We start from the raw sequence: 18,612 nt of genomic DNA on the forward strand, positions 1-18,612 counted from the left end.
TATCTCCTGTTGCTGGATCAGCAGGTAAGATGAGAAATAGTGCCACTCGCCTCGCCTAGACTCAGTTACTCCAAGGAACAACCAGGCTACAGCAGCTTTGAGAACCACTGATGGGCTACTTAGAAAGTTGACTCAGTTGTAGTTTCTAGATGATGGCCTACACAAAATGAATTTCTGTCAATTAAACCTTGCTATGCTCTCTTATCAGTGCATCAGCGCATTCAAACTTTGTGCCAAGGGTCCGTTGTCATGATAATGTATGGTACCCTGGTTGCTCATACTCAGGGATGCAATTAAGATACATGGACATTTGAATGTGTGATATACAAAATTGAGAGATTCCAAACACATAACTGTATGAACAGCTTTTTTGATTAATTATTTTTTTAATGCCATCAATTTTACAGTCTAGTCTTAAAAACTGGGGGTTAGGTGGTCAACAAATATATCCAACTGCACAGAAAGACTAAAGAAGGAGAACCTTACAATGAATACCAAAACAAACGATTCAAAATTATGTACAAAAATTGTTTTAAGATTGTAAATGTAGCAAACAATTGCTTATTTTCTTCAGTGATTAAAAAAAGTCTTGTTTGCAAAGCACTTAGAAATAACTATATACACATTCTGTGGCACAACTCAAATGTTGTTATAGCCCCCCACCAAAAGGCCGATAGCTATTGCCCTGGCCTGGAAAATCACTTCTCCAAGTAAAGCCCTGGATGAACTGTGTTTGATGCATCTGTCTCAACTGCAGGTTTTGTTGCATTCCCCACATGCTTACAGGTCCACTCCCTCTTGGATACCCACTCCAGGGCATGGGTGCCACAGGCATGGTCATTGGCAAGAGACCCCCTTGTGGGACCACACCTCCCAAACTATTGCCAAAAGTCACATGCTGGAGCATCATGGCAGCCATGGGGTCAGTAGCAGTAGTGTTGAGTCCATGCCCAGGGTTGCTCATAGTTATTGGTCCCTGAGGACCTGACCAGACCCCTGCAGCTTGCAGACCAGTTGTGCTCTCTTTGCTGAAGCTTGCTGTGGTCAGATTTGGCACAAGGCCGGGGTAGACTGTGATGGCATTGGCTCCATGGACTGAGGGTGTCTCAGGCTGTGTACTGTGGAACGAAGGAATAGGGGGCTCTACCAACTCGTGTTTGTAAGCAGTCTTGGACACAGTGTTCTCACTACGAGTGGGGACTGATTTAACTTTAAGGGCATTCTCAACATCCTCTACACTTGGGAGATTAGGAACTGTTCCACTGTTGCCATCCAGATGGTTAGGGCCACAATGGTTTGAGTCTGACATTTTATTTGAGCCTAGAAAGGTTGTGCCGCTGGTCTCTGAGGTTGAAGCAAGCATGTAGTCGCTTGGTATACTAGACACGGTTTCACTTTGTGGGAAAATGGGCAGTTCTGATAAGTTCTGGCCTCTGCACACCACATCATCACAAGATGATGTATTTATGACCATGGCACTCTCTAATCGAAATGAAGAGTCACTGCAGGTCATGTCTGTGTGGCTCAGTGAGGTAGGGGAATCTGAAGTTGACGTTGTTTCCGTAGTCTCCTGTACTTGCTGAGAAAGTCTAAGACCTTTTTGGGAAAGGCTGTGATGTGTAGGATGCAGCTGAAGGGAGGATTCAACTTGATTATCGGAAGTCTGTCTAACATTTAATGTCAATGATGAAGTGGGAGAATCATCCCTCTCCAAGGTATTGAGGCAAGATGCTGGTGGCAAACCCACACCAAGGAAGCTTTGGTGGGTATTAACATTAAAAGGACCTTGAGAGGTCCTGTCTTTACTTGCTTTGGCAGCTTTGAACTGGGTAATGGCCGTCCGAAGGGCATCAAAGTCCAGTTCTTGAGATACTGCTGGAAAACGTGAGGGCTGCGACAATGAGTTGCCACCATCTGAAACAAGCTGATCAGGTGTTGGTTGACTGGAGTCTGAAGGTGCAAAATGTTTTTGATCTATAGCTCCATGGAGAGTGGACTTGGTTCCCACCAAGGACTCTTCTTCAGATACCACAGCCAACCTTCCCTCCTTGTGCTGTGGTACTGGCACTGTGCAACCAAAAAGTGAAATACGGTGAATCATACTTCTTCATACTTCTTGCTTGACTTTATGCAAAATTGACATTTTCTTACCTGATGATGTTGTATGATGTGACTGAGTTTCCAGAACTGGTACTTCTGGCTGGCGGTCATTGAATTCAATGAGTTTTTTGAAGTTTTTCAGAACATCATCAATAGCTGCAATCAGTATCCCACTGCTGGCATAGTGCTGAAACATCTCAAAGGGACGCTCTGATGAACCAGAAATGCATACATTGTGACATTTTCGTTACTATTTTTTGATCCCGTGAGGGAAATTTGGTCTCTGCATTTATCCCAATCCGTGAATTAGTGAAACACACTCAGCACACAGTGAACACACAGTGAGGTGAAGCACACACTAATCCCGGCACAGTGAGCTGCCTGCAACAACAGCTCGGCGCGGCGCTCGGGGAGCAGTGAGCGGTTAGGTGCCTTGCTCAAGGGCACTTCAGCTGTGGCCCACTGGTCGGGGCTCGAACCGGCAACCCTCCGGTTACAAGTCCAGAGTGCTAACCAGTAGGCCACAGCTGCCCCACAATTACTATTTACCATTTGAAAAGAAAACATGCCAACAGGATGTTTGAAGGGGCTGTGACATGTTACAGGACAAGTGTATTCTGTTACACCAACAAATGTAAAAACCCCCAAACATGATGACAAAATCTACTTTAAAAAAAAAATTCCCACAAACATAATAACTGTTGTCAAGAAGTGTACTCATCACATTTTATTAAGGAAATTAAGGAAATACGTTTATTACTAGGGATGCACGATATTGAATTTTAGCCGATATCTCATATGCCGATATTTACAAGCTCATTTTGGTCGATGCCGATTCACCTCTCATTTTTATTAATTGAAAAGTTGCTTCTGTACTACAATTAACCTGTTATTATGATAGTGTAGGCTACTTGCTGTCGATACGGGGCATTAAAAACTTTACTTTGATTCAACCCTGTATCATTTTAGAAATAGACATTCACTCATGAAAAATATTTAAATTATTTCAAATATGGCACATTTATTAAGTAGCCTAAAATTTTCACATAAACTTGTAAATGTCATACTTGAACAGTAGCCTACAAGACACACTGACAGTTTGGGCCCTATCATGACAGTCAAAAGCGCATCATCACTCGTCAAAAGCTTATTCAAATTTAGTAGGATGTCCAGTCCACATTGGGAGGGTTTTCGTTATCAAAGGTCGAGCGCATGGCGCAACAAGGTGTTCCTAGGTTTTTTAATCAGTCATATGGGTGTGTTTGGGGCGTAACATCATTTAAACCAATGAGAATGACATCGGTCATTCCCTTTAACGGCGCAAAGCGCGATGTCAAATAATTGCATCGGTATTTTGACATTCAACGGCGCATTTGAAGGAGGCTGCTTGCGAGACCATATGGAATAGTCATTCCACTAAACCATGCTTTACTAAAACCTAGCATAGCCTTCACACATTTGCACTCCTCTATTATTTGAACTCATTGGCAAAGTGAAACTAACTTCACCATGGTGTCAGTCAACGACAAGACAGTTATATGCAGTTACTTTCACTATTGACTGACAATGGGTTACCATCGAAAACACCTAATATTGCTCAAATGACTGAATAAAAAAAAACATTTATGAGGAGTCTTATATCTCATAACAGTGCATCTTCAGCTGTGCTCCATACGTGTCTCTCTCCTCTCCCCTAATCACTTTTAACCGTCATTACCAATTTGCAAATGATGGTGAATAACTACTCATCATGAGATGTACAGTATTTCGTAATATCTTTATTCTAATTATGTTTCCCATTGTAATCTTGCAATTTGTAATGTTTTGCATGGATGTGAGCTGGTGTGCATTCATGGATGATAGAAGGTTGGTGCGTTGTGCACCCGCCAATATGACTGTTGACAATGCGCTCTTAAAATAACATATAAACAACTCGCCATAGACTTCTGACCAGGTGTACAATAGCGATTTTTAGACAAAGGCCAGATATTTGTGGTTTATCATTGGAAGTTTTTACATAACTATACTTTACCCACAATAAACATGACAATCAAATCAGTATACTCAACATCCTCTTGTCTGTGATCTTACCTGTGAGGAAAATGACATGTCGATGCAGGGTGTGTTGGGCTTGCAGTTTCACCAGGCAGGCCAGGTCAGTTGAAGAGTTACTAGGGGCATCACACTCGTGATAGGGCAAAAACTCCACCACATGTCTCTTTTGGTAGGCTGTCAGCAGGTTTAACAAGCCTAAAGCATCAGCCTTCACCCTGACCACAAACAGACCACAAACCATTATCATCTTTGAAAAATATTAAAAGAACTTGCCACCATTTGATGAAATTGGGTAATCGCTCATCGCCGGATAGCATGTTGTGAGTAAAAAATAATAATCCCTAATTACTTGTTGTGGCCTGATTAATCACAACGAGTACAAATGTAAATTAAGACGAGGTGATTTCCTAGGCAGATATTGAGTAGATATTGACTAGATTGACTAGATATTGAAAGTCAGTACATTTCAGTCAGGAGTCCAGATAACAAAGCAGAAACAAGTAGAAAAAGGAGATATCCTGCCTGCTTTGTTCTCGAAGTCTCTTCAGAGTTTTGCAGTGCACTTTCCACCTCCAAGGGCTTTCTGGGGAGTTCAGCTGCTGGAGGAATTCCAGAAGCTTCTGCAATGTCTCTATATACAGATAATCAATTTATTTCAATCAGCCACACAAGCTCTGCTCTGTAAAATGCCAGATTTTATTTTAATTTGAATAAGATCTTACAAGTATGGTTCGCTGTGAACCCCTTAGTATCATATAATTACACTGCCAATTAGTTTAAAACTTAAAACTGCCCACTTGGATGAGCAGTAGTCTTTTCAGGTCAGAGAAGCATAAATACAGAAACAAAGCATTATAATAAAGTGAAAGTGACAGTGCCATTGCCACCATGACCCATGAATCAATAACTGGACTTGAATACATGCAAATATGTATAAGCATAAGACATCCACTCACCCTTTGCGGTGAAGTCTGGATTGAGCACAAACTCATCAGAGATGATAAATCCACCGGACACAAACAACTCATTGTATGTGTGATTCTGGATGTCATCCAGACTGTCCACACCAGCAAAACTCACAAATGGCAACTTCTTCAGTTTCACCAATGCAGGAATCTGATATAATAATACAGTACCCAATGCCATAATTAATTCAAAGTGAATCTAGTTGACATGACCGGTAGCTTTATAAAACATATCTGGAGTGCAGATTAAGTTGTGTGTTAAAATCTCAAATATATGTTTAGGCTGCTCAGCATTTTACCGAGGGGTATGCTTAAGTACTAATAAGACACTCCTATGACATCCACATCATTTCTTTCAGTTCTCATAAAAGTACAGATCTGGAAAAAAATTAAGAGATCACTGCACATGTTTCTTATGTCATTCTACGGTTGCTGAGTGACATCTGAATGAGTTGACGGTCATACTGTATTCAAAATTAAGAGACCACTGCAAATTTGAATATGATCGTCAACTCATTCAAATGTCACTCAGCAACCGTAGGATAACATAACAAAAATGTGCAGTGATCTCTTACTTTTTTCCAGAGCTGTAGGTAATGCTTTATCAATTTAACAGCTAAATCTATAGACAGCAATCACAAACCAATTAAAACCATTTAAAAACACTTTCAACAGATGCAATAGTAAATTATAAAGAATGTCGCTTAAAGCTCAAACCAAACCATTTCTCTAAAGCTTTACCTTGACATTATTTTAAATTAGGTTTCTTATAAGAATAAGGTACTAAGGCATTCATGAACCTCACATTTAAAGTAAATGCTTTTATGAACTGCATAACTTTTTATGCAGATTAATAAGATTAATCATACCTTATGAACCTCAGAAGCAATGTCTTCGTTGCGAATGATGATCAGCAGTTTGTCTGCATCACAATTTTTCTCCAAAAACAGTTGTGGGTTGCACTGTGCATTTCCTAGACGCAGTAGATACTCCTGTGGCACAGAGTTGACCAGTTATAGAAAAAAAATCCCTTTCCTGTAAAATTCTGACTCTGCTCAGTGAAAATCCCCATGAGAATAGAGCCCATTTACACATACATTAGTACACTTTTGAGAATCAGTAAAAGCATATTGTGCACTAAACAAACATCATTAGAGCAATGATGACTGGTACACAGTTATATCAATATGTTCACTTAAAAAAAAGAGTGTCCAAGAAATGCACAAGTCTAATTTCAAACTAGGAGGCTTCAGTGTGCACTCATGGTCCTTTCCACTGGTCAAAACACTCCACAATTTAAATCATTTTGAAGAGTTTGTAGCATTTGATGCAAAACTATCTGGTCCATGTTAGAAGAGAATACTTACTTTAATATCAGTGCAGACTTCGCTTTCCTCCCCATCACTTGAGTGAATGTAGAACAGAACAGAGTTCTTTCGTACACCTTTAATGATCTCAACCAGGTTGCTAAACATCTCAGGATTCAGTTGGTTGATCACATTAGTCAGTGAAGAGGGTGAGGGTTCTGCCACTGAGGAGCCTGTGGCATTGCCATGAGTGGGGGATGATTCTGCATGAAAATTCTCAGGACTGATATCAGGGAGGGGAGTACTAGCTCTTGTGCAAGAGGCAGAGTTCACCTCCTCAGCATCTTGCTCATCTGGCCTCCATTTTGACTTCCGTAATAGCCAAGGGTCAAGATCCTGGGTCTCTTTACGGGTACCAAGACAAGGTGGACTTTTTTGTGACTGCTTGCAGGGTTGGTTAGGAGAGAGATGGTTAGTATGAGGCCGGGGAGGGGACTGTGCATGTAAACTAGGGAGTGCACTACCGCAAAGTCTTGTCGGAATAGAGGTTGACGATTTACAAACTGAGGCAGAGGAAACAGATGCTGGATCACTGTAAAAAGTGGATTCTGGAGAAGAGGGATGTGAGGTATTCAGAGCCAATGCAGCCTGAGCTGGTAACTCAGGCACTGACACTCTGAGATGTGAGTCTATGTAAGAAGTCAAACTATTGCGTAGAGTTCTGACAAAGCCATACAAGGGCACTGGAGCATGGTGGCGGGCAACATAATCAGAGAATGGCCTCATGGGTGTCCTCAGCTGTGATGGAGGAGGGAGTGGGGCAGGAGGGACCCTGTACGACACATGTTTCCGCTTTAAGAGACTCATCATACCTGCTGAGAAGTCATTAAGCTGCTCATCAACAATGCTGTCCACCACACTCTGTTGTAGAATACGCTGTTCCTGGCAGTGTGATGACTTCAGTTCATCAGTCAAATTCTTCTCCTCTGAGACTTCATCCTCTGGATCCTGATCTCTCTCTCCATTCAGATCCTCCTTTGGTGATTCCTCAACTGGTTCTCTCAGTGGTTCCTCCATTACAGACTGAGGAGGCTCTTTAGAACTTGCAACTGGTTCAGATGCAGTGATGGGCCCTTTCTCTTTCTCCTGGGGGGTTTCATGTGAATCTGCTGTGGTATGTAGTAAGCGTGGATCTTGCGGATTGTCCCACTGTCTCTGGTTGTATCCTCCAGGTTTAATGCCTGAATATGAGATTTGAAAGAGTTGGTTGGTGGTAGCCATTCATGCCTTAGCATTTAAAATGGCAACAAGAACAAGAATATTAGTTGCAATTTAGGCTTACTAATAGTGATTTGTTATCGACACGCTGCCACCAAATATTTATATTTTTCATAAAATATTGAATTCATGCATAAACATAAGCATAACACTGAAATGTGTCTACAAACACTGGCATTTGCATTTAAATCTGTAATTTTTTGAGAGGTAAATTTCTATTTTAAAAACAAATGTGTAGATTTCTAAGAGGCACTGAGCTAAAACTATATGCACTTTGTACACTGTTTAAAACCAGTTACGAAATGTAGTGAATAAATACAAAATTCCAGCTTTTTGCCTTTTCTTCTTCTACATTAAAACAGATATTGTGATGTATTGCAGTTCTTACAATTTGTTATCTACTCTATGAATCCCAGCCCTAAGTCAGTTATTACACGCACAGAGATAAACATGTACAAACCGCAACTAGAAATAAATACATATAAACCCTGATTTAAAGGTGGGGGAATGGGTAGTAATTTACAAACAATGATATACCTGTGATGGGTATGAGAACCCAGGGGATTGACTTCTCCCCAAGGACATTGGTTCCTCGCTGATGCCCATGGTCTGAGCAAGGGCTGAAGGCTTCAAGGCTGCTCATACTACCAACAGACTCATCCTATACATATCAAACATACATAAGAGTTAGCTTCCATTGCTTTTTGAGTGTTTATCATAATCATCATAATGATGGGCAAAATGAAAATGTAGTATCTGCTGTGATCATGAAATATTGGTCATCATAATGATGGGCAAATGATGATCATCATAATGATGGGCAAAATGAAAATGTAGTATCTGCTGTGATCATGAAATATTGCATAAAATAGCACAAAAGTGGGATTTTGTTTAACAGGCAAAAATACTTCAAGACAGACATTTTGTATCTTGCACTAACAAAACTATGTGACACTATGTGAAATGGAAGAAGTTTAGAACCACCAGGACTTTTTCTAAAGCTGGCCGTCCCTCTAAACAGAGCGGTCGGGGGAGAAGGGCTTTATTTAGGGAGGTGACCAATCACCGCTCATCACTTGGCCAATACCATCCCTACAGTGAAGCATAATGGAGGCAGCATCATGCTGTAGGGATGTTTTTCAGCGACAAGAACTGGGAGACTAGTCAGGATTGAGAGAAAGATGAATGCAGCAATGTACAGAGACATCCTGGAAGAAAACCTGCTCCACAGTGCTCTTGATCTCAGACTAGGGCGACGGTTCATCTTTCAACAGGACAACGACCCCTAAGCACACAGCTAAGATATCGAAGGAGTGGCTTCAGGACAACTCTGTGAATGTCCTAGAGTGGCCCAGCCAGAGCCCAGAATTGAATTCCATTGAACATCTCTGGGGGGATCTGAAAATGGCTTTGCACCGACGCTCCCCCATCCAACCCGATGGAGCTCGAGATTTTATAAAGAGGAATGGGCGAAACTGGCCAAAGATAGGTGTGCCAAGCTTGTGGCTTCATATTCCAAAAGACTTGAGGCTGTAATTGCTGCCAAAGGTGCCCCAACAAAGTATTGAGCAAAGGCTGTGAATACATATTTACATATTATATTTTCGTTCTTCATTTCTAAATACGTTTGCAAAATAATAATAATAATAATAATATTGTCATTATAGGATATTGTGTGTAGAATTTTGGGGAAAATAGTATTTCTTGTCTCCAGGGTATAAGGCCTACTTATTCATGTCTTCAAATGAGCAGTGTAGGCTTGCTATTGTTTTGATGTTTGTATGGAACTATTACCAGGAATACAACTGCCCTGTGTGCCAGCAATTCTAAGCATATTACAATGGAAAATATATAACATGCAAATATAGCTTTCCATTTAACAGCTTGTTTCAGTAGAATGTACCATTAATTTAAAGATCTAGATGGGATGATGCACAAATTTAATTTCTAGACCATTCATTTCTGACAGTATAGATTTGTATTATTGATACCTCAAAAAAGTCAGTCTCCTCCGCGTCCTCCTTGTCCACAGGTTGTTTGCGCAGGTCAGTGTCACAGTTAATGGGCAGACCGAGCTTCAGCATGCTCTCCTCTAGTGTCTCGTTAGTCTGGTCATCCCCCTCTTCAGTTGTCTCCATGTCTCCATCAAGGGAGGCTGTAGTGGAAGTGGCTGTAGCTGTTCTGTTCATGTTATCCAGCATCTCCATCAACTTCAGTGCACCCTGAGTCTTGTTCTTCCTCAAGTCAGTGTCGCACAGCCCCGCGAGATTCATGACCTCAGCTAGTGAGGGAGCTGCCTGTAGACCCTCGTCTGAGGATTAAAGAGAAAACATCAGGAACTGATAATGTGGTCAGTTTGAGCTGCAGAACATTGCTTGTGTCAGAAGCCAAACCAAACTGGGCAAATGATACAATTGGCAAAAGATATGAATAACAGCACTGTGACGGCCCAGCTCTACCGTGCCGGGTCCGCCTCTGTCTCCCTTGCTGGCCAGTGCATTGTATGTAGCTTGCTCTTTTCTCCCTGTTTTGGCCAGCAGATGGAGCTGTGGAGGTTCTGCCCAGGTGTGCTAATTGGTGGTCTAATTGGAGGGTGCTCTCCAGTTTGCGGTCTTGCTCTGGCACTCCTGTCTCTCTTGCAATGCACTCGCACACTCCCGACAGCGCTGGCTGTAGCCCTGCTCATTTACATGCTGACAACATCCACATGCTGACAAACACGCAGTCTTGGTTTGCCTTACACATACTGACTTTGTAAATATCTCATTTAATAAATATACTTTCGTTTAAAATATACTTGTGGTCTGGTGTGGTCTCCCCTTCATGTCGTTCTCACTCTGAGCCAAGTATTTACGACAGTACTGAATGTTGCAGAGGGAATTACAAATAATAACAATATACATCCAAGTGGGGCTGGCGGTTTCTGATTTCTGAAGGGTCTTAAATACTGTTAGTTTAATACTTCAACAAATCAGACTCTCAGTTCATTGACCATCTAAAAGTAGGGCAACTTGGCTTAGTTGACTTGTTTTAATAAACTTGTAAGACTTTGCATGCAAGCCTTACCTTCTCTTGGCACCCCATTGTTGAGATCACTCTTCCTTGCATGCTTTCCTCCAGTTTCTGCTGCTTCTTCCTCACATTTCCTCTTCAATGTCAGGGCTGGCGAGGCCTCCAGTCCCTTCCCTGCCTGCTGCTTCTGGGCCTGGATCAGCTTTAGAAGCTGTTTCACCTTCTCCGGATCCTCATCCACTCCAGGACCATTGGATCCTGAACCTTCTGCAGCCGACTCCTGACTGGAGGCTGTGTGGCATTCCAGAGGCTTCAGTGGGCTGTCCATCATGTCTTGAGCATTGGAAACAGGGATATAGTAGAGGTTGGGACAACAAATATAGGAGTGCAGGTAGGCTTCCAAGTTGAGCTTGTTCCGTGGAGCAGGGAAGAGGCGTTCCCGGTCGTCCAGCTTAATGTCATAGTCAAGATGCACACGGGGCAAGAGCTTGCCCTCTCGCTGGCCACTGAGGTAGTCACAGACCTGCTGCGTCACAGCCGTACTGGGGTTGGCTGGCGGGTTGGCCTGTGGGGTGCCGCGCACCTTGTTGAGGGCAAAGTGAAGGGCTGGAATGAACGTGTCCAACTGGGGCAAGATTGGAGACTGAGGAACATGCCTGGGACTAGGAGTGGACACAGCCTTCAGAGCTAGACAAAAATAGAAACATGTAGAATTCAAAATTTACAGCAAACTGCCAGCTCTAACAAATTACACAAGGAAATCTGAGCACACATATACTTACAATACTTGGCCACATCTCTTGACTCGGGGAAGACAAAAAGTGCCTGCAGATTTGAATTTTTCCATCCATCTCGTCTCTCTAAAAACAAATAGAATTTGTTCATACGTCCAGCAAATATGCATGACTTTAAATGAACACATCTTTATCATGGACACTGATATAATACCACTAGGATTGGCCATCTGAGCAGACGACAGCAAAAAGAAGAAGCCTCGATCAGTGACTGCATTCACAAGGACCTGCACGGCAATAAATGGTTGAGAGGCATGACATGAGAAAGGTTAAAATCAGTTTTTCATAACATTTCACAAAGGCACTAAACCATAAATATATAGTCATCTGACAATAGACCACACTTCCAGACAAAGTCACTGTACCATTCAGTAAATCCTGGCGTTTACATTGGTAATTAAATGACTGGACAGGCTTTTACCTGGCATGCCCTCTAAATAATCTATTAGCAGTGAGGTCACTTTTGAAGATTTTTTTGGGGGGGGACTTGGTGACCCCAAGATGATATCTTTGTCTGTAACTCTCCTACAGTGGTTCTTATGGAATATTTTCCCTATCTCACCTCCACCATCCTTGCAATTGTAACATTAATACAGTTAAAAGGCTGCTGTTGTGTGGATGCAATTCATAACGTAGTTAGTTCAAATAACGGTTCATACTTCTCCTTGGGACAAGCACTTTTGAGTCTTGGAAAACTTCCATTTACATCGGGATTTTGCAAACATTCAGTGTCAGAGTCAATAAAATGAGCCCTGCATGAGTAACGAAATTGACAAGCAACTGTAAGTTGACAAGTTGACGAAATTGACAAGCAACTGTAAGTAAGCATGCTAAACTTGACATCCAAACAGTATTCTAATGTTAGCTTTGAGATACTGCTTGATTGCATAACTTAACTTAGTTCAGTCTCCTCAATGTACCATGTTGTGATAAGACCTTAGCAGAGTTAACTTGAATGCAGCAGTTTTGAACAAATTTGCGCAGCATGGTAGGGCTGCACAATTAATCGAATTTTAATCACGATCACGATTTTGGCTTCCCACGATCAAATTTGCGTGATCGAGCGATATTTCAAATGCGTTGTGGTTAACTTTAGGCTACTGCAAACTGCTTTACACTCTTCTTAGAGAACGTTTACAATGTCAATGTCAAAACAGCTTGTCACATCGAGATACATAGTATCTCCATTGCAGCAGATCTAACTACGTTATGCTAGTCCATTTAATTGGGGACGCATTTGAGCGTGGGAGAGAGGGCGATGGCAACAGTAGTTCCCACTACTGACCATTTATAAACTGTGAGAGGGCACAGCCATAGGCACAGCACTAGCCACAGGCTATATTTGAGTGGAGCTGGCAAAGAGTCTTAAAGTGACAGTGCACCATTTATAAATGAATTAAACAGCATCAAATTAACAGTATTTCTTAAGAAATTAATTTTCTACAACAAAATTATTTTGTCATTTAAATAATACAAAACATTATTATTATTATTATTATTATTATTATTATTATTTGTGTATGGTCCGCTGGCCAATTTTCAAAACCCAATGTGGCCCTTCAGTCAAAAAGTTTGGACACCCCTGGACTAACGATTACAGTAAACTCATGAACACGAAGCAGAGCTTAAGTGGCTAATGGGGAGCGTTGGGAGGATTCCCGGTGGGCGTTTTCCCAAATATTAACAAAGTAGCACGCACAAAACATTTTGTTTGGAAGTTTGGAAGTCGCAGTCAAATCTATATTTGCAGTAATTTAGGGGAGTAAATGTGAGGGGAAGAATTTGGGTGAGCCAGATAGCAAGTCCAATATGTTTAGGGAAAAAATATTTTTGTCAGTAAAATTAATTAATAATCGTGATAAATAATCGTGATCTCAATATTGATCAAAATAATCGTGATTATCATTTTGGTCATAATCGTGCAGCCCTACTTCTTAAACACTTTTAAACTATTGCCCTGTATGTACTATTACTGTGCATATTTTATATTTTATTTTTTTATTCTAAACTAGACTAAACTAAACTTATTATAAACTATTCTTTGACTATTGCCCTTCTATGCTTTTATTAGCTATTCCTGTTTGTTTGTGTTCATGTAAATAATAAATTATGAATGACCTCATATGAAATGCGCTATAAAAAAAAAGTTGACTTGACTTTACTTATTCCCTCTTGTAAAGTATATTAACTTAAAGTTAATTTACTTTACATATCATCACAACCATTTTGGAAATGGGGTTGTTTACATTCTCCCAGAGAATCAAAACCAAACCTATGACTTTGATATTTCGGGTACATGACCAGTTCAGTGAGAGGACACTCTGTGACTTACCAGTCTTTCTCGCTCCAGCTTGTAGAGCAAAACAGTCAAGCTGTTGCCACATTTGTTTTTTTCCACTACTTCAAACAGACAACAGTGGGTGGTTGTCTTGAACACTGAAAAGATACACAAGTAGTTTTCAGTAAAAAGGCTTAATTTTTAGATGATGATGAGTGTAAACTGTCATTAAGGAAGTTAAAGGAGAATTCCGGTGTGATATTGACCTAAAGTGTGTTGAAACATGATACCGAGTGTGAACGTATGTCTCATAGCTCACCTCGGCTTGTCCCCTGCACTCAGAAATCTGGCGCTAGTTAGCCAATGCTACCAACACAGTGTTTCGTTGTGGTGCCTAGCCATGCAAATAAATCACTGTTTTACACCATTTACGAGGCTCAAAGTAGCTCCATACTTCATTGGTAGACTTCCAAGGGCCTTGACATTTAAAACGAGACATGGAGAACTTTGAAAAAGCACTGGTAGTTTATTCAGATTCCAAAAATAATTCAGTGGAAATGCATGGATTCAGTTGCTTCCAGTAGCAGCAACTGGAATCCATGCATTTTTACGGAATTATTTTTGGAATCTGATCCCTTATCATACCTGTTTGTTCGTACTCGTCGCTCGACTTATCGTGACTAAATTCAAGATGGCGTCGAATGGTAAAATTCCTTAAGGTACTGTCTGTATAAATCGTCTTGTAAATAAACTACCAGTGCTTTTTCAAAGTTCTCTATGTCTCGTTTTAAATGTCAAGGCCTTCGGAAGTCTACCAATGAAGTATGGAGCTACTTTGAGCCTCGTAAATGGTGTAAAACAGTGATTTATTTGCATGGCTAGGCCGATGGCCGAGGCACCAAAACGAAACCACACTCGGTATCATGTTTCAACACACTTTAGGTCAAAATCACACCGGAAATATCCTTTAATGATGTTAATCAAAGTAGTTTGAGTGACAGGGAAGCTACACCAGGCATGTAACTGAAATGTTCCGTTCGCGACGTGTAAAATCCATTTTAGAAGATTGGTCTACTTTTTTTTTTGCGTAGGCGCCGCTATCACGTCTGGTGTAGCTACTTCCATGGATAGCTTTGAAGTCACAATAAGACACTCAAATAAAAACAAATATTGAAAAAGTCAAACCACAAAATAAACAATTACGGGTGGGTAAAAAGAGTCTCACCTTCCTGACTCCCACTGTAGAGATCCCAAGAAAAGAGAGCAGGCGGGATCTTTAGCTTGACCTGGTCTAGGTGCATTACTGTACCAATCTCTATTTTGTCTGGCCTGTAAAAGATGACAAAAATTAAACAGCTTCCTTCAGCAGAAAGCAACAAAAACCAGAATAGTCAACATCAAACCTGAACTAGTTGACCTGGTTAGCACATTTATTGATCTGAGGATATTGGCCATTGTTCACATAATTTTCCCTCAATTGCATTCAGATATTACAATCAGGACAAAGGTAGGATTGATAGGAGTAGCTGACTTTCATGGTCAAACAAAGTGAGTGTTATTATTCTTAAAGCAAATAGTTTAAAGTGGTACAAAGTTAGTCACAGATTTAGTTGAGAACACCATAATCCTCCACTCTATAAAACCATGTCTGCACACATTTCGGCTTAAGTCTCGTTCACAGTGTTTAGTTTCTCTTACAGTTTAAATGGCAGGATAGGATGGGAGAGGGAGCGGAAAGACACATGGTAAGCCTCCTTTCCGCCATTAGTCAGATGGCCACTCCACACAACATAGCTGCTCTTTCCTACGGGATGAGACAAGTACACACATTCTGTATATGCCATATATTGCACACTGAGGGAATTCCATTTTTATTGGTGCAATGTAAATGAAATGTAACTGAATTAAAACACTGTTGTTCAATAAAATTACAACCTTTAGTGTAATAATGTATTTCCATCACTGCAGTGACTATTGGACCAGATCCTTATACTATATACCTATAGAGTAGCAAAGCCATGACGTAGCGTTGTCAAGGCAGCATTTTCACTGGATCTAAACAAACAAATCTAACTATTGTGGTGACCATAGTGGGTTTTATTTAATCTAATTTATTTAAATAATTTTACGTTTCTAAGACATTTGTATATATTTTTTTTCACTATAGGAATCACATACTACAATACATTAATACCAGGATGTTCAAATTCATGACTACAGGGTTGTATTTTAGCATGGGTTTCCTCCATAAAAAAACAGCATTTAACTTCACAGCCTGCGGTTAAAATCCTTATATTCACAGACATGTCTTGGCTTAATTTTTGAGGCAAAAAACATCACTCTACTTTGAAATGCAATCCATTACTGACTACAGATTACATGGCAATTTTTGCAATTAGTAACATAATCAATAGGAGTACTCAAAACATGTAACATGAAAGTGTTGTGAATCCGAATAATTTCTGTAAGTGTACATACTGTGTACTACTTATGGTCATTTGTGATTTTTTGTATCCATGTGTATCTCTTGTGTCTTTGGTCTGTATTCAGAGTATCCTTTGTTTATCCTTGAATTCAATGAAAGCCTGTCTAGAGGCCTTTTGCCCATCACCAGGTGTGAAACGTCAATGTTTGTAAAAACAGTATGTGGCCAGGCCTCTGCAGAACTTCCCAGGAAAGGGGGTAGTTTTAGGGCCTGTCCACACGGAGACGCTTTTTAGGTTAAACGCAGAGGTTTTGCTTCGTCTTGGCCGAGGGTCCAAACGAATCCTGTAAACGCACTGCCCGAAACCGCACTTTTTTGAAACCTGGTCCCAGAGTGGAAAAATCTGAAACCGTAGCCCGTTTGAATTCGTTTAGACAGCGAAACCGCACATCCTGCTTGCGTATCGATGATGTCAGCCACACCTCAGCTGTCCTGGACTTGCACTTATAGTATTGCCTAACAATACTAGTTTTCATACATGATATTACCTACGATTACACTCCGTAAGATAAATATCACAACTGGTGCTGCGCAGCGCCGATAGCTTATGACTTGGTGGACTGACCACTGTTATTCCCGGTGTTTTTTTATGCATTCTAGCTACTGTCAGTGACGCGAGAGAACTTAAGTTATTAGGAAAGTGCGGTGTAAGTTTAGGCTACATTCATTTGTGCGTAGTGCCAGTGTCATTCATTTATTTTACATGTCTTACAACATATATACATGCATTCACAGTCGAGTAAAATCAGATATAAGCATACAAAGACGCTTAGAACTCACGTTAAGCGGATGGTAGCACACTGAATGCAAATGCAAGATGTGCGCGATTTGATGCAGGCAAAAGTATTGACTGTTACTAACGAAGGTTTTATAGCAATATTATAAATGTGGCGACAGAATAGCCTAGAACTTGGGTAAGCCTTGCGTTTAGTAGCCTAATTGCGGTGATAGCCAAAACTAATGTGAATAACGGACTATCCTACAACCAAAAAAAGTAAAGGTGATTAGTAGGCCTACCTGCATTAGCCAAATAAAGGACGGGACTGCACCCTTCACAAACCGTAAAATAAAGTTTATTAGTTTTACAGTTGACTACAGTTGACAGTTCGCCATCAGTCCACACAAACAATTCTGGTTTCCTTGCACTAGCCATTTCGTCATAGCCTATTATGTCTGTTTGTAAAGTGCAAGTTTTGGTCAATTTCTGTAAAGAAACAGTGCCACCTATAGGCCTGGGGTATGAAGTAACGTGTTGAGTCGTGTTGAGATGGATCCGATGGATCCGCAAATATTCTTGATACGGTTCCAGGGAAGAGGGAGGAAAAAAAGATCGGTTTGGTACGTGTGGACTAGGCCTTAGGGGCCGTTTACACGAAACCGCCGTAATTTTCTCTTACCGCTTTCACACCTTTAATGACAACGGCAAGAAAAAACCTTGCGTGTACACACAGAGGTGACCGGCTAAATGTGCTGTAGTGCATATGCCAGACCAGTCGATGGCGCTGCTGTGCAGAAGCTTCACGATAATTTTGCGTGAATCTCGTAGAAGAAAACATTGTTGAAACAGTTTGTTAAGCCAGAGAATGTCTAATAAGGGCTGTGGTTAAGCAGTCGCATGAAATAAGGAGACTACAGACAATTCGGTTTTCAATTCAACTGTTAAATAAAGTTCATTTTCAAGGTATGTGACTGCTATGTGAAATTTCAAATGCTTAGCCTACACATTGCATTAGGTCTGAGCACCACTGGAGAAAACACTAACATGCAGTAAGCTAATGTTTAACTAAGTTAAGCTAACGTGTTCTTCTAACTTAGCCACTAAAGGCTGATAGGCTACATTGTGCACATAAATCATGACAGGGGAAAGAAAAACATTTTAATATGATAAATAAATGGTTTGGTTTGTTTTGACAAGCAGCATGTCAGGTCGAGTGCCGTGGCTGAGTTGAGAGGTGGGGCTATGTCGTCATAAAGTTGCCGGCTTCGCACCTACAGGCGTCTACACGGCGAAAGTTAGCCGGCGGTTTCAAAAGTTCCCACTTCGGAAGCCGGTTTCAAAAGCTATCGGTTTCAGTCTCCTAAACTGCCGGCGTCGTGTACACGCAAGGCGTAACCGTTAACAAAACCTCACCGGTTTCACAAAAACTGCCGTCGTGTAAACGGCACCTTAATTAAAAGACAATAGAAGCTGACCAGACTTGATGGCACCAAAAGGCCACATCCCCTTCCACCACACCTTTACATTGCATATTCATAGTAGGTCACTCCTTCTCTTTGTGTGTAACTTACTTAAGGTTAAGACTTGTTTTGTATAGCCAGAGAATACTGGTGAAACCCA

At 40.9% G+C, this 18,612-nt stretch overlaps 1 protein-coding gene across 1 annotated transcript in view; it reads right to left on the reverse strand.

The window, feature by feature from the left end:
* Positions 1 to 315: 315 nt before the first annotated feature.
* The window catches only part of tasora (transcription activation suppressor a), a 38,852-nt gene continuing 20,555 nt past the window's right edge, over positions 316 to 18,612 (reverse strand). The window contains exons 9-23 of the mRNA XM_076269101.1: positions 15,488 to 15,593; positions 15,015 to 15,118; positions 13,844 to 13,947; positions 11,666 to 11,738; positions 11,500 to 11,577; positions 10,772 to 11,404; positions 9,697 to 10,016; positions 8,243 to 8,366; positions 6,488 to 7,668; positions 5,990 to 6,112; positions 5,112 to 5,271; positions 4,678 to 4,786; positions 4,192 to 4,370; positions 2,152 to 2,310; positions 316 to 2,067 (exon numbers count right to left, since the gene is read on the reverse strand). Coding sequence (XP_076125216.1) covers positions 650 to 2,067; positions 2,152 to 2,310; positions 4,192 to 4,370; positions 4,678 to 4,786; positions 5,112 to 5,271; positions 5,990 to 6,112; positions 6,488 to 7,668; positions 8,243 to 8,366; positions 9,697 to 10,016; positions 10,772 to 11,404; positions 11,500 to 11,577; positions 11,666 to 11,738; positions 13,844 to 13,947; positions 15,015 to 15,118; positions 15,488 to 15,593 — 4,871 coding nt within the window. The 3' untranslated portion in view covers positions 316 to 649. The remainder of the gene's footprint in view (positions 2,068 to 2,151; positions 2,311 to 4,191; positions 4,371 to 4,677; positions 4,787 to 5,111; positions 5,272 to 5,989; positions 6,113 to 6,487; positions 7,669 to 8,242; positions 8,367 to 9,696; positions 10,017 to 10,771; positions 11,405 to 11,499; positions 11,578 to 11,665; positions 11,739 to 13,843; positions 13,948 to 15,014; positions 15,119 to 15,487; positions 15,594 to 18,612) is intronic.

This window comes from Alosa pseudoharengus, unplaced genomic scaffold, assembly GCF_046254945.1.
Source record: "Alosa pseudoharengus isolate Yale_2024_CS ecotype anadromous, Long Island Sound unplaced genomic scaffold, YU_APseudo_1.1 YU_APseudo_1.1_scf_5, whole genome shotgun sequence".
NCBI classification, from domain to species: Eukaryota; Metazoa; Chordata; class Actinopteri; order Clupeiformes; family Clupeidae; genus Alosa; species Alosa pseudoharengus.